The sequence below is a fragment of the Gossypium raimondii genome, chromosome 9 (genome assembly GCF_025698545.1).
Source record: "Gossypium raimondii isolate GPD5lz chromosome 9, ASM2569854v1, whole genome shotgun sequence".
In the NCBI taxonomy this organism is placed as follows: Eukaryota; Viridiplantae; Streptophyta; class Magnoliopsida; order Malvales; family Malvaceae; genus Gossypium; species Gossypium raimondii.
Genome location: NC_068573.1, coordinates 33,754,504 through 33,770,249, shown reverse-complemented (window position 1 = coordinate 33,770,249; position 15,746 = coordinate 33,754,504). Strand labels below are relative to the sequence as shown.

Here is a 15,746-nt window from a genome sequence, read left to right as displayed (position 1 = left end):
TTAAATCACTAACAGTGGCTTTTTTTTTATTGACATAATAACAAATGTAGCCATCCAATGTTTATATTTTTTATCAATTTAATCCTAATTCTAAAAATCAACAAATTAGCCCTCAACTTTACACATTATGTCAATTTAATCTTCTTAAAATTGAATAATAAAAATTTTAAAACTTTGAAAAATTATTTAAAAGTTCATTTTAATAAAAATACATAATATTTTATAAAAATATAAATAAATGAACATTCATTTTCTCTCTTTCTTTACATGAAATTTATTTATTTAATAATTTTATAAATAAAATATATATACTTAAAAATCAACAATTAAGACTGAACCAGGTTCAAACTTTCATATTTTTTTTAGTTTATTTTATAAATAATAAATTTTATTATAAGTCTAGCATTTCTCATTAGTCCTCGTCAAATTTGCCAAGAATTGGACATTGCCTTCGCCCACAACCACTGGTACCAATAACCCTTACTTTGATCTCTTTTGTTTTTACATCTTCCATCATTGCACCATCGAACTATAAACTGGTTGTAGAGCTGTTGAAATGACCTTCCACTTTATTGGGTCTCTAAGACCTCATCATCACCTATATATTCTCAAATCATGTTCGCCCACAAGCATAACCTCAAACACAACAAATTCATTTTACGCAACAACCTAAAGATATTGGTTTTCACCAATTTTCAACTTCAGACTGTAATTTTTTACCCAACTTGAAATGTAATTGGTTGCTAATGTCAAAAAAAGAGAAAAATTGAATCTGTTTAAGTACTATTTATGGGTTTTCCCCCTTAAATTGTTTTATTTATAAGATTAACATTTTATTTATAAAATTATTATTTTAAAATATAATTTCATGTTAAAAATGAGAAAATAAATATTCATTTATTTATAAATATGGTTATAATTTTGTATGTATTTTTAAAAAAAACCTTATGTATTTTTATCAAAAAAATAAAGTTTTAAATATTTTTTATTTTTAAAGTTTTCTAAATTTAATTTTTAAGAATATAGACTAAATTAACATAATGTGTAAAGTTGATTGTTAAATTTGTTAAATTACTTAGATTTAGGACTAAATTGATATAATTTGTAAACATTGGAGGGCTAAATTTATTATTCTGCATATAAAATGGTCATTGTTAGGTAATTGAACATCCTAATAGTTGGGTGATTAATTTTACAAATTTTCCTTCCCTAAATCCCTATCATTTTCCGCCCTGACAGGTTTCATTATGCCAATACTCATGGACACGCTTTTCATATATAGAAATAATGTATTTTTAATGAAATAGTATTATTTACAAAATAGTATTTAATTTTTTATCAAAAAGTAAAATAAATTGTGTACTCATTGGTAGAAATAAAACCTCTATTAAATTGATCTAGTAAAAGTAGTGTCTAGGCATTATTATATAAGTATATTTAAGTAATATAGTACTATTAATTATGTAACTGTATATTTAAGTATATTAAATTACAGTACAAAATATTGATAAAATATATTTAAGCATATTAAATTATAGCCCAAAATATTAAATGAACCCCCAACGTACAATGGATTAGAAATATTTGTTAATTAAAAACAAAAATATAATAATTGGAATATCAAATACACAATAAATAATTTTCTATTTCTTAAAAAACACTTGATAATTTTTAGAATAAAAATATACCCACAGTACAAAAAAGTATACAATAAAAAAAACACTTGTAAAAAGGACATGCAACAAAAAAATATTAATAATGATTTAAAAATATTTTAAAAACAAAAGAGAAGAAGATAAAACATATACATGTCAGCTATAGAATTGCACCGAAACTAATTATTTCTAAAATTGAGTTAAAATTTGCTTTATATTATACTAATTTTTATCCCTGCAATTCATGAGTTGTTGGTGTGTATAATAACATTGTTATCATTTAATTAATGACATTAATTAAAAATACTGGTGAAACAATATTTGAATTATTTTATTTTTATTTATTGCTAAAAATATATTAAATTGTTTTTATTTTATAGAATTATGTAAATAATATGATAAAGATATTAATAATGAATAGTAAAAATATTAATCGGATTTTTAAAATTTTAAAAATTTTAAAAATGGTAACAGAATTATAAGAATATAAAATAGATAAACTATAACATGCTATTCAATAATTTTAACAAACTCAATGATGATATTCTTTTCTCTCATTACCTATTTAATAGTAAAGATGTAGCTTGTTGAAATTACTTTCTTAGTTGATCAATCATCTTATAACTTAACGCTCTAGGTTTAATTTATCGGCAACATTAAGAATGGGGAGGCTTAATTCTAACAATGGCATAAACAATTTATACAGTTTGTCACTAGTATTAAAATGAATTAAAAATTATGAATTTAATTATTCTAACTAATAAGGCAACCATAACACTCAAGGTTTAATTTATCGGCAACATTAAGAATGGGGAGGCTTAATTCTAACAATGGCATAAACAATTTATACAATTTGTCACTAGTATTAAAATGAATTAAAAAATTATGAATTTAATTATTCTAACTAATAAGGCAACCATTCTAAGCCATTAAATACCAACCAAATATTTTTTTTTTGGTGGAAAAGCAAGCTAAATTAAAAGAAAAACAAAGCCTAAATCTACGTCTTTACTCAACAGCTGTTCCTAAGTTCTGCTCGAATTCTTCATTTAAATCTTGAGATGAATCCCACGCATGAGTGTTGGTATACTGTCTTGCCCAACAAACATAAATCTTAATGGTTTCTGCTAAATTTCATGTTAAACCTTGAAGGACTAATAGGTTTCTATTCTTCAATATACGCCATGCTACTAGCCCAAAAAGGGTGGGCCAAGAAGCTTTAGCCCATGTCAGCCACTCGTGATGTCTTAAATTTCCTCCACCCATTCAAAAATATTACTTGAAAAGAAATGGGTTTGCTAGTTTAGAGGGACAATGTTTAACCAAACTTCTTTAGTTGTCGGGCAGTCTCTGAGAATGTGTAGAACATCTTCTATGTTAAGTTGACAGACCGGGCAAGAGATGTTGTGGCTGAGCCCTCTTCGTGCTCTTTCTAAATTGGTGAGCAGCCGTTGTTTGCAAACTAGCCATAGGAAGAACCAAATACGTTGGGGACCTGGATATTTCCAAATTTCCTTCCACCCGGTGTCTCGAGTATTCCATGAATTTTTTGTTATCATTTGGTATGTATTTTTTATCGAGAATTTTCCAGTAGAGGCAGGTGTCCATCTAAGTTTATCGAGCCTTGCTAAATGATGTGGGGGAGGTATGTCTATAATTTTTTATATTATTTTGTTTGCTAAGTTTTCTCTGAATGCTTCTAGGTTTCAAACACCTTCTGTTGTTATCATGCCTTTGAGCAAACAATCATTTGTTGGTCTATTTAGATTTTGGACATGTTTGATCAGTGGCCCAACTGTAGGAATCCAGTTGTCTTTCCAATAGCAGACTTCCGTTCCAGCTTTAATTGACCAGCATAGGTTGTCTTTTAATATAGGCCAAACCTTCTCAATTGTTTTCCATAGTGCATAACTATTTATTTTTCCTATACTCTCTGGAATTATCTCTTTCATTCCATATTTTGAACGTAACACACTCGTCCATACCAACCATATATTTAACAAACTTGAATAATTGTAATTAAAACAGAAGATGTGTGAATACTAAATAAGAAAAATTAAAGCACAAATTAAGTCTCAATAATTAATTAAATCAAACTTTGATAAATCTTTAACTAGAAAATGAAGGGGATTTTTACCTAAATATTACAAAAAAATAAAAAATAACCAAAATATTATATATATTTTTTATTTACGAAAATATTACAAAAACAAAAAACAGAAAAAAAAGACTGCGTGATGTGACAACACCCTAGAGGAGGGTAACCCATAGGCGACACCAAAGGTGCCATTCCCATGGGCGGCACTGATGGTGCCTTTCCCATGGGCAGCACCACTCGTGTTATAAACACGAGATCCGTCCAGCTGAAGGAGAAAAAGAAGAAGAAAAATAAGAGAAAAAGGAGGTGCTGTGAAAAAAGAGAGAAAAAGAGAGAAAGAGAAGCGGAAAAAAAGATATTTTTTTAAAAAATAATTGATTATATTGTTGTTATGTTTTTTTGTATAATTTTTATTATTTTTTGTTGTTAGTTTAGTTATTAAGATTAATAAAAACTAAAATTGGTAGTTTTAATTAATAATAATAATAATAATAATATTTATTATTATTATTATTATTATTATTATTATTATTATTATTATTATTATTATTAGTTTTTAGGGTTTAGATGTTACTTAGTATTATTGTTAGTAAAAACTAGTATTATTATTATGGTTAGTTATTATTTTAGTAAAACCCTATTTATTATTGTTAGTTACTATTATTTTGAGTATAAAACTATTATTATTTTTATTGTGTTAGTTGTTAGGATTAGTGGTTAAATGATGTTCATTTACAAAATGATAACTGAAAAGTATGAGCTTAAGGATGAAAAATTGCATATTGAAACATTAAATTTTTTTATTTAAGTAATTTATTTACCGATGGAGATTTTTTTTTGAGATTTTGTTTATTTTTTGACAGATTGAATATTGAAGATGGATGATAAGTTTTTTGTATGCATTTATTTCGATGGAATCATCTTGACAACAAGTGTTGGATGTGTATTTGAATGTCGGCAACAAATAGCAATGAGATTTAATAGAAATGTCTCGTTGGATGAAATGAAGGCAATGATTAATGCAAAAATTCTTAGACGTTGTGGGAGAAGGATATCAAAAATTTTCTACGAGTTTCCAGTTTCGACAAATTCGGTCAAATTCACCGAAATAGAAGTTGTAGATGACGAAGATATGGAGACAATGGTCGTTCTTTACTGTGGGAATGTGAGTGACAAGAATGCACCGATTCACTTATTTGCTGAGTTAGCCGGTATGGAGCAAAATGAAGATGTCAATGCATCCGATGAAGAACACGGAGCTGAAGAACCGTGGATGGTGGCTCCAATATCATACGTTGATAGTGAATCGACTATGGGTGAGATCGGTATCGATCTGAATATTACACCCAATATTGATATGGTTGGTGGTGAAGAAGAAAGTGGTAGCGATCATTCAGATGAAGAGGTCGATAGTGACGGTGATCCCGATGTGGACGATGTACCTAATGATATTGACGATGAAGATGTCAACAACAATGGAAACATTAACGTTTCTTTGGCCGGGTAGCAGATGCGACGTATTTTGATACACAATAAACTTGGGCCACACATGTCACTCATAGACCTCGATGCAGCGTATGTAGCTGAGTTCCCGGAGTACTCTGAAATAGTTCATCCTCACGGGCTGGCCGTAAATTCTGATCATGAGGAGTTATTCATAGGCCAGTGATTCAGCTGTAAAGAAGAGTGCATATTTGATATTAAACGGTACAACATGAATATATCAGTGGATTATAAAGTCGTAGTGTCTACTCCGACAATATATATTGGGAAGTGTTGGAAGGTAGCGGAAGGCTGCAATTGGCGGGTACGAGCTGCATTCATTAAAAGTTCTCAGATGTGGAAGATACGAAAATTTGTCGGTCCTCATACATGCACATCAACACGTATGACAGAAGATCAAGAAAAACTTGATTCGAAAACTATCTGTACGTGTATCATGCCAATGGTGAAGGACATGCCGACTATTAAAGTTTCGGTACTGATTGCTGAAATGCAAGCACGATTCTAATATCGAGTATCATATCGAAAGGCATGGATAACTAAACAGATGGCAATTGAGCAACTGTATGGGGATTACGATTCGTCGTATAACAAGCTACAAGGATGGATAGCTGCTATGGGGGAGTACGTACCGGGGACTGTGATTGAGTTACAGACAAGGCCTTATTACAGACCGGACGACCAGTTACAGCCGGTAAAAAAAATTTTCCGTCTGATGTTCTGGACCTTTGATCCATGTGTGCGGGCATTTCCCCACTGCAAACCATTTGTGCAGGTGGATGGGACCTAGCTATATGAAAAATATACACAGATCCTACTTCTTGTTGTTGCTCAAGACGGAAATGGAAACGTGCTCCCGATAGCATTTGCCATCGTAGATAAAGAGAACTTGGAGTCTTGAGAATTCTTCCTCACTAACCTGCGGAGGTATGTTATTAGAAACGATAACATTTGCATCATCTCTAATAGAGGGAAAGGTTTAATTGCAGTAATTAGACGTTCTGGTGTGCCATGAAGATCTATTTATTGCATCCATCACATTGCGGCTAACTTCCATAAAGATTATAAGAATGCAGACTGGAAGAGACAAGTCATGGCAATGGGTAAATGATAACCTTATATTTTCAATATAAGTTGTAATGTTTTATGCTATCGAGTTACTAGAACTTAATTTTTTTTAATACGTATGCAGCGTACGAGGTAGAGCCACATATTTTCCGCCAAAGAATGATCCGACATGAGAGTGACATGGAGGGGCAGACAAACACATCTTTCCGACAATGGTTGGGCACAATGGAGCTGTGGCAATGGGCTTAAAGTTTTGATGAGGGCTTTTGTTATGGCCAAATGACCACAAACTTAGTCGAGGGGATCAACGCTGTCTTGTTGAAAACACGTCATCTTCCGATTGCATCTGTCTTTTCTGCTACTTTCTACAGGCTGGCTACCTTGATGCCAAGAATGGGTCAGCAACAAGTCGACCAGATGGAGGTGGGATACGTGTTTGTCGAACATGTCAGGGATGCAATGGTTGCAAACCATCGGATGGCTAGGTCAATGAATGTAGAAATATATTCACGACGACTGGAAACGTTTCGAGTTACTGAGACCATCAGTCGTCGACCTGGTATACCAACCAGGTCCTATGTCATGGCAGCGTGTGCTAAAGTTAACCTTAATGTTGAACAATATATCGATGATGTGTACACGCTCGAGCGCATATTACGTGTCTGGGAAAATGAGTTCCCCATCCTACTGACCTATCTACGTGGGAGGTGCCTCCGACGACTTTCGAGCATCTCCCAGACAGAGGGCTACGGAGGAATCCAAGAGGTCGTCCTCAATCAAGCAGAATCCGTAATGAAATGGACATTAGGGAGAAATTCGACGGTAAGCGTTGTGGATTGTGCAGGTTAAGTGGTCATAGTCGGAATAAATGCCCTCATCGGAACTTTCATGTTGGACAGTCGTCCGGATCAGGTCGGAATTGACCTAATGATGTAAAATTTTTATGTGTAGTGTTATAAAAAGTATAATTCATTTGAAATAATTTTTATTATTCAGCTTATGCTTATGCTTAAATTGTATCCAAATTAAGTTATAAAATACCATGTGCGCATTTGGAATTATTAAAATTATATTGAAAATGGAGGCATTTAACCTTAAATTCAGCTTTAATATAATGCAAAATTAGAATAATTAAATTTATACAAAAAAGTTCCGTAGTAAGCATACCTAAAATTAGAATAATTAAATTTATACAAAAAGAATACAAACTTTGTAATGTACAAAAAGTGCATTAAACCCCTAAAATTGATGGTTCGATGGTGTGGTTCTAGGGGTATACCTATTTGGAGGTCGACGATCACGTTTTGGGTGTTCGCGACGACCAACATCATCATTCGGCGCAGGTGGGGGTGTGGCAAACATAGAGGAAAAATCTTGTGGCTCGTTCGGCATCGATGAACTTGAACCGGAAGGAGTCACATGATGCTACGGATATGGGTCAGACGGGCCGGGCATGCCGTACTGCGGTCGGTAGGATCCAAAGAGTTCAAACTCGTAGGCGTATTCGCCCTCTGAGAAGCTCGGAAAATAGTTACCGCCCGCCAAATCCAGACGATAGCTATGTGAATCCCTATGTGACTCTGATTGTTCGGGATCTAGCTGGGGCTCCTGCTCGAGCTCTGGTTCCAGAGAATAATATGCCACAGGATCCGGATCCATCGGGACCGCTGGGTCCGATCCCCCAAGTTGCTGCATATGCGGGGGGACTACAGTCGACTGACCTCCAAGTATATATGGCTTCCCGCAACTATAGTACCATTGTATATACTCTAATGATGATTGCAATTCGGAAGCCATAACCATTTGAGGTCTTCGACGCATTCGATCGTTCCACAGCGCCACAAATTTTCGGTGCTTAATGCCCCAATCCAAATGCGGTTTTCCTCTCTTACTCATGCCGTGAACCTCTCCCATCTCGCATGGGTAATCCGGGATATGTTGGATGCAGTCAAACTGTCGGAGCACCCGATCTCCGTGATACCACTCGACTACATTAAAATTTATAATTGGTGCGTTAGTGCACCATATGTTGGAATGAACGTATGTCGACGAGGGTATCACATTTGTAATTTCTGGCCTACTGTATGGCATCCATATAAACTGCATGATTAATAACATGGTAATAATTGTCATAACGTGTGAGTAAGATATAGAAAGTAAGACGTCATGAATATTAGAATAGCAACTTACCCCTTCCGGGGCATGCTGTTCCAGCATGAGTCGGTATATCGGGACAGTGTGCGACCTTTCGATACCTGGACGAACACTCCACCTACAAAAAACAAATTTAGGGTTTAGGGTTGGTAACATTAGTCAATATACTATGACTACAAATAATGACAAGTTATATTTTATCATCTGTTCACTAGTGGATAAACATACGGTTGGTGACTAACTGATGCCAAAAATGGCATCCGATAGAGCGCCCAGGACTGCAGCAATGTGAGGCATCCGCCCATGTCTACAACATCCGGGTTTGTCGTCCAGCAAAGCTCCCAATACAACACTGCTAGAACGGTGGAGCCCCAGCTATACGAGCGAACACTGGACAAATCAGCTAATAGGGGCAAGTACATCAAATGCACCTTGTTGTTGTTTGCATCGGGCATGAGTACTCCCCCTAGGATATGCATGATGTACACTCGAACAGAACACATCAACTCACATTCAGTGGCAGTCGCTGATAATTGTCCAAATTTGGGTTTTAGCCATGTAAATTTTAAGCCCGTAAAATTTGACTCGTCGTCCCCTGGCCAGTCTCCTAGGAGTTGATAACAAAGTACAGCCGGATCGGTAAATGAAGATACTCCCGTTACGGGCCTCCCGTCAATTAGGAGCCCAAGCCGTATTGTAACATCTTCCAAGGTCACCGTGCACTCCCCACACAGAAAATGAAAAGTGTAGGTCTCCGGGTGCCACCGCTCCACTAGCGCAGATAATAAATCATAGCGCAAGTCGGAGGTCTGGATCAATGCTGCTGTCCCAAAACCGGCTTGCTCCAAGTACGGCACCAATCGTGCATCCAGAGCTTTCTTTAAACCATTCACACGGCCCCTTATTACTCGGTAGGAGTCCTGATCCAGTTAAATTACAGAAAAATATTACGATAACATGATTTATTTCTATATATTACATATATCCTTTTTAAATAAATAGAACCCGTGATTAACAAATAATAAAATCATACCGCCTTATTAGCCGCATCAAATATGTGCCTATCGGGTTTAATCAATGGATCCATTGCGATGCCTACAAGTTGAAAAAAAAAGTTAGTAAAACACTCTTTTCTTCGGCCATTTGTTCGAATTTTTTTCTCCGCATTTTATTACTTTAAAAAATATCATAATTTCTAATTTTATAATTTTACATTATTTCAGTGCATTATGTTTGAAATTTAGGGATTTAGTGTGTTTTTAAATTAATTTAGTGTAAAAAACCCTTATCCCCGCCTTTGCTCGTATTATTTTCCCAATTTTATTACTTCCAAAAAATATATTATTTTCAGATTTTATTATTTTATATTATTTCAGTACATTTTGTTTGAAATTTTGTATTAATTATTTCGAATTTTTAAAAAGTTAGTAAAACACTCTTTACTTGACCATTTGTTCGTATTTTTTCTCCGCGTTTTATTACTTTAAAAAATATCATAATTTCTAATTTTATAATTTTACATTATTTCAATACATTATGTTTGAAATTTAGGGATTTAGTGTGTTTTTAAATTAATTTAGTGTAAAAAGAAACACTTATTCTCGCCCTTTGCTCGTATTATTTTCCCAAATTTTATTACTTCCAAAAAATATATTATTTTCAGTATTTTATTATTTTATATTATTTCAGTACATTTTGTTTGAAATTTTTGTATTAATTATTCGAATTTTAAAAAAGTTAGTAAAACACTCTTTAAATTGGCCATTTGTTTGTATTTTTTCTCCGCATTTTATTACTTTAAAAATATCATAATTTCTAATTTTATAATTTTACATTATTTCAACGCATTATGTTTGAAATTTAGGGATTTAGTGTGTTTTTAAATTAATTTAGTGTAAATAAGAAACTTTTATTCTCGCCATTTGCTCGTATTATTTTCCGAATTTTATTACTTCCAAAAAATATATTATTTTCGTATTTTATTATTTTATATTATTTCAGTACATTTTGTTTAAAATTTTGTATTAATTATTTCGAATTTTTAAAAAGTTAGTAAAACACTCTTTACTTGACCATTTGTTCGTATTTTTTCTCCGCATTTTATTACTTTAAAAAATATCATAATTTCTAATTTTATAATTTTACATTATTTCACTGCATTATGTTTGAAATTTAGGGATTTAGTGTGTTTTCTTAAATTAATTTAGTTTAAAAACCATTATTCTCGCCCTTTGCTCGTATTATTTTCCGAATTTTATTACTTTCAATAAAAATATATTATTTTCGTATTTTATTATTTTATATTATTTTAGTACATTTTATTAGAAATATTTGTATTAATTATAACACTCTTACTTCAACCATTTGTTCGTATTTTTCTCTGCATTTTATTACTTTAAAAATATCATAAATTCTAATTTTATAATTTTACATTATTTCAAAGGCATTATGTTTGAAATTTATTAAATATACTATTTTTTCGGATTTTATTACTTTCGGTGAATATACAATTTCCGTTTTTTTTTCTCGTATTTTATGTTTTCTTAAACATATTTTTATCATTTTATTTTTAATGCTATTTTTCTAAAAAACTAATTACAACATTCTAAATAAATTTCATTAAAAAATTCCTAATCAACATACAATGTATATACCATGAATTTTTCATGCTAAATAAATTTCATAAAATATATATGCTAAATAAAATAATAAAACACGTACAATGTTCATAACATAAATTTTTACATACAAATATTACAGAAAATTTAAATTAATAAAAAATTACCTTTTTTTTTTCCCTCTTCTCCTTCTTTCTTTTTTTTTTCTCTTCTCCTTTTCTTTTCTTTCCTTTTTTTCTTTCTTTTTTCTTCTTCTCCTTTCCTTTTCTTTCCTTCTTTTTCTTTCTTCCCTCTCCTTTCCTTTCCTTTCTTTTTCTTTCTTTCTTTCTTCTTCTTTCCCTCTCCTTCTCTTCCCCCCACCCACCACCTGGATGGCCCATTACATGGGCAGTGCCACCCATGGGAAAGGCACCATTGGTGCCGCCCATGGGAATGGCACATTTGGTGCCGCCTATGGGTTGCTCTCCTCTAGGGTGTTGTCACATCGCTACAGGCTTTTTTTTTTCTGTTTTTTATTTTTTTGTAATATTTTTGTAAATAAAAAATATAATATTTTGGTTATTTTTTATTTTTTTGTAGTATTTAGATAAAAATCTCAAAATGAAATTTATAAGCCCATAAAGCAAAGAAAACACAAAATTTCTAATAATTTTTATTTTGATTTTACAATTTATGTTTGAGATTTCATTGCAAGTTAAGATTAAAAGAAACCACGGGAACATAATTTAAACCATGATTATTTTTATAATTTACCGTTTATTTTTTCACCAGTTAAGATTAAAAGAAACCGCGGGAACAAGAACGGAAGAGAGAATCAGTGACTGAAAAACGAAACATCCAACCGCTGAAAAAGACGGTCGGAATAATTGGCTTCTGTAAAACGACACAGTTTCCTTCAGAACGGTCTTTCTCGCTTTCGCCCTCGTTCTTCTTCTTTCCGATTTCATTATTTTAAAAAACTCTATAATTTCTTTTATAATTTTTAGGTGAAAAAAGGTATTTGAATGGGACCAGACCTTGGAATAGGTAAATATTTACATAAATTTACCCTCCAATGTTCACTCCAAGCAGTTTTTTTTTTTCAATTTTGATATCAAATTTTTTTTTACATATTCAATAATTTCTGTTTCGTTTTCTTTTTTTTTTTTCAGCATGATTTTTCTGGCGATGAAGACTGATTCACCTCATTGGACGCTAGGTATTTTGTTTTCCAGGAAAATTACTGTTTTGTTAAAGTTAGGGTAAAGGGAAAAAAAATAGAAACTTGACATTATGGTGAACCGGGCTGAATCCATGATTTAGGATGATGAATCATCATTTAATTTCTTTTGGAGTTGATCTAAAATGGGAATATTTTAGTTAAGGCCAGAGGATGATATAATGCACATAACATTGCAGAAGAGGGACAAGGGTCAGACCTGGTCATCACCTATACTAGGTCAGGGTCAGCTAGACCCATATTCGACTGATCTCGAGCAAAGCGCCTCATGCTTCAGAGGTTTCAGGAAGAGGTGAATCGTGTTTCCTTTAAATTACTTGCGCTAAATGTTATGATGTGGTTTTTCAGTTCATCCTGTAGTGAATTATTCTAGTGTTACAATTGCTAAAATTAAGGTCCTCAGCTTATTATTTTTGGGTCGATTTGTTCCTTATTGATGCTAGTTAAAAGCTATGTTTTCTTGCTTCCTGTCCGAACACATGTTTAGATATAGATATGGAGGTATGATCATTCAAATGTATGGAAAAACTTTGAATAAATTTAGTATGTCCCTGTTAGACACATTTCTGTATCCGACACTTCGAGCCCGCGTATCCCAGGTTAAAAGTTGTTTACGCTGACAGACGCCCTTGCCTTGAGAAACTTTCATTTGTCTTTGTGTTAATTATAAGATTCAGGTTTTCTCTCTTAAGTAAGATATTGGTCGGATGTTTTCCTTTTCAGCAAGTTGTATTCTATGTGTAGCTTTACCTTGTTGCATTTATATTTTTCTCGCGTGGATCCATAGTTCCCCTGAAATTTTCCAGCAATAGCTGTATCAATTACATACATTAGTTCTTTCAACGCATGCTTGTCACTTTATAATGTGTCTATGATCATAGTAACAAGTGTTAACAAAAGAAAATTTCCAAAGACAAGTATAACCTGAATTTGACGTGTCAATTGTGTTGATAACTTAAGCCTCACATTAGCTAATGCTTGACCTGCATATGTTTCACATTGGAGTGTTGCTACTTATCTACTATAATTACAGACTTTTGGAAGTGGTTTTTCTCAAGAAGCATGAAATCTTGTCTTAGTTATGTGCTTTCTGAATTGATGAGGAATGGAAAATGATCTGTTAAGAATGTGAGAATAGGATCGTGTCACCAAGCGATTGACGGGGAAGCCGAAATCAATTGCCTTCCCTTTATCTCAATTCTTAGAACGACCTTTTGTGATTGATAGTTCAGCTCGTCCAAGGGAGACTGAAACCTTAGAACTCATTAGAGAGACACCCAGATCTCTTAGGTTTCTAATAAAAATTCTGCTTACCTTTTATTATTCCGTAGGCCCTTTTAAATAGAGATTACAATAATTAGATAAAGTATATCACTAATTAAAGTCCTACCAAACACAACTTCTATTCTAAGAGTCCTAAAACAATTAACTTCTCCTGGGAATAATAAAATAACTTCTTCTATTAAGAGTCCTACCTAACTTCTCCTAAGATTTTTATTAAGAGTTCCATGTCCGTAACATGATCTCACTAGAAGCATCTGTTCTTTTGACTACCATCATGAAGCTGCATATTGCGAGTTTTGTTTGACTCTTGATGTGGCATGGGTAATGGAACTAACTTCCCGGTTCTTCCACAGTATCTTGTCGCTTAGAGAAAACGCATGGTCATATAAAGGAAGCTTCTAACACTAATGCTACGTTTGGTTGGGGTATTATTTTTTCCACATGTTTTAGTCATTGTTCACAATTGGTAATTTTTAGCCACTCTAATGACTTGTTTGTGACAAAAAGAAGGAAAACGTTCCGCTTATTTTGAAGAGGTGTTATTTTTTAGAAGGGTTTTACATATCTTTCTAATTGCTTGTTTAAATTTGTACTAATTATTCTTTATTTTTATGTCTAACTATTTTATCTCTATTGAGGTCCTACTGTCATAGATAACTTTTGGCTAATATACTACATAAGGACATAAAACAGTATCCTATATGGAACAAAGCAAGATTAAATTAATAATTAATAAACCAAGAAGCTACTTTGTGAATTACAGGAAGATGTGATCTACAAATGGGAGTTCGATCTGTTCTATATTAAGGTTGGTTCAGAGTTGAAACATTTCTGCATTGTAATTGGTAGCAGTAAAAATGCTAGTATTATGTGCTTATTATGGAATGCTTTGAGTTTTGATGCCGGTAAAACTTTCTTTTCAGGATTTCATTTGTCTTTTGATCACTTGTATATAAATGGTAACATTTCATAACAAAGTAAAAATTATCATTTTAGCTGTTCTTTTATTTCCTTTTAGTTGAGTGTGATTGAATTGTTATCAATTCTAATGTGGTTCATTGAGGCCTGAATCACATGGTTAAGCTTTTGACTCAATACCTTGTTCAAACCATATTCCAACCACTTGTAGGGATGACTTGCATGTTACACTAACGATATGTTATCTTCACTCTGCAGAACCCAGGCTTTGATTTCTCCCAAGCTCATTTCTTGGGGAGCTGTCCTGATCCAAGGATTTTTATGGGCGGCATCCGTGCTGACTGAGAATCTTCATGTGCTGGTTTGATCACTTACATTATCCTATCATCATATCCTGACCTTTACGTAGTAAATAAAAAAAATCTAATTTTGGTTTCTTTGTACTGCTTGAATTAACTTATTGAGTCAGCCATCAATCAATGCGGTCTGCAATCACCGTGTTCAAATCTAATACAAGAAATTAGATTTACAGTATAGCTTTGTCTCTCTTTTTCGGATGCTGTGTTTGTTTCCACAATCTTCATGTGCAAGCTATTTATCGTTGATGGTTTACACAACCTGCCCTGCTGCATGCTGTGTTTTGAATGGATTAGGCTTAAGCAGTTGTTATAATGTTGTGTGAACTGTGGTTTGTGTTCAAACATAGTTTTGCATATCTTGATATCCAATAGGTAAGAAAAAAGGATTGTAAGTAAAGCTCCAAAAAGTAGAATCACATTCGAAACAATTATTATGATTTTTTTGTGTGTATATATATGTACATATATACATACGCATAGATGGGGATGAGGCAGAATCGTATTCCTTTACTTTCGTCTAGCCATTTTAGATGCCATGGAATTCTTCCTTGAATTCATTCTGTATTTTTCTTGTCAACTTTGGCATCTAAAATTGGCAATTATTTCATTCCTTCCATTATTACTCTCTGCTTACTTCAACTTTATATGGTTTATCCCCCATTTTTTTTAATCATAAACCAGCAACAGGAATTAAAAAAGAAATTACAACATAAATTCTCTGTTCTTTTTTTCTTCTTGATAAAGGGATAGGGGAAGGGCTTTTTCAGGATTCAGTGGTTAGTTGACTTTAAACAATTTTCTTTTTATTAATTAGATCAAAATTATTCACAAAATTATAAAAGATTAATAAAACTATAGCATTTTTGGTAA

The 15,746-nt window shown here is 32.7% G+C and overlaps 1 protein-coding gene across 1 annotated transcript; it reads right to left on the bottom strand.

The window, feature by feature from the left end:
• Positions 1-7,749: 7,749 nt before the first annotated feature.
• On the bottom strand, positions 7,750-9,565 carry LOC105797656 (serine/threonine-protein phosphatase 7 long form homolog). Its single transcript, XM_012627593.1, has 4 exons — positions 9,512-9,565; positions 8,707-9,398; positions 8,515-8,596; positions 7,750-8,424 (listed from the first exon to the last, which is right to left on the bottom strand). The coding sequence occupies exons 1-4, from the start codon at positions 9,563-9,565 to the stop codon at positions 7,750-7,752; spliced, it is 1,503 nt and encodes a 500-aa protein (XP_012483047.1).
• Between the last annotated feature and the right edge of the window lie 6,181 nt (positions 9,566-15,746).

Bases quoted from the DNA above. Each gene is read 5' to 3' on its own strand.
- LOC105797656 (XM_012627593.1), bottom strand. From the start codon at position 9,565: ATGGATCCATTGATTAAACCCGATAGGCACATATTTGATGCGGCTAAT. The intron at 9,399-9,511 runs GTATGATTTTAT...TAACTGGATCAG, and splicing joins TTGATGCGGCTAATAAGGCG to GACTCCTACCGAGTAATAAG. The intron at 8,425-8,514 runs GTAAGTTGCTAT...TTAATCATGCAG, and splicing joins AACAGCATGCCCCGGAAGGG to TTTATATGGATGCCATACAG.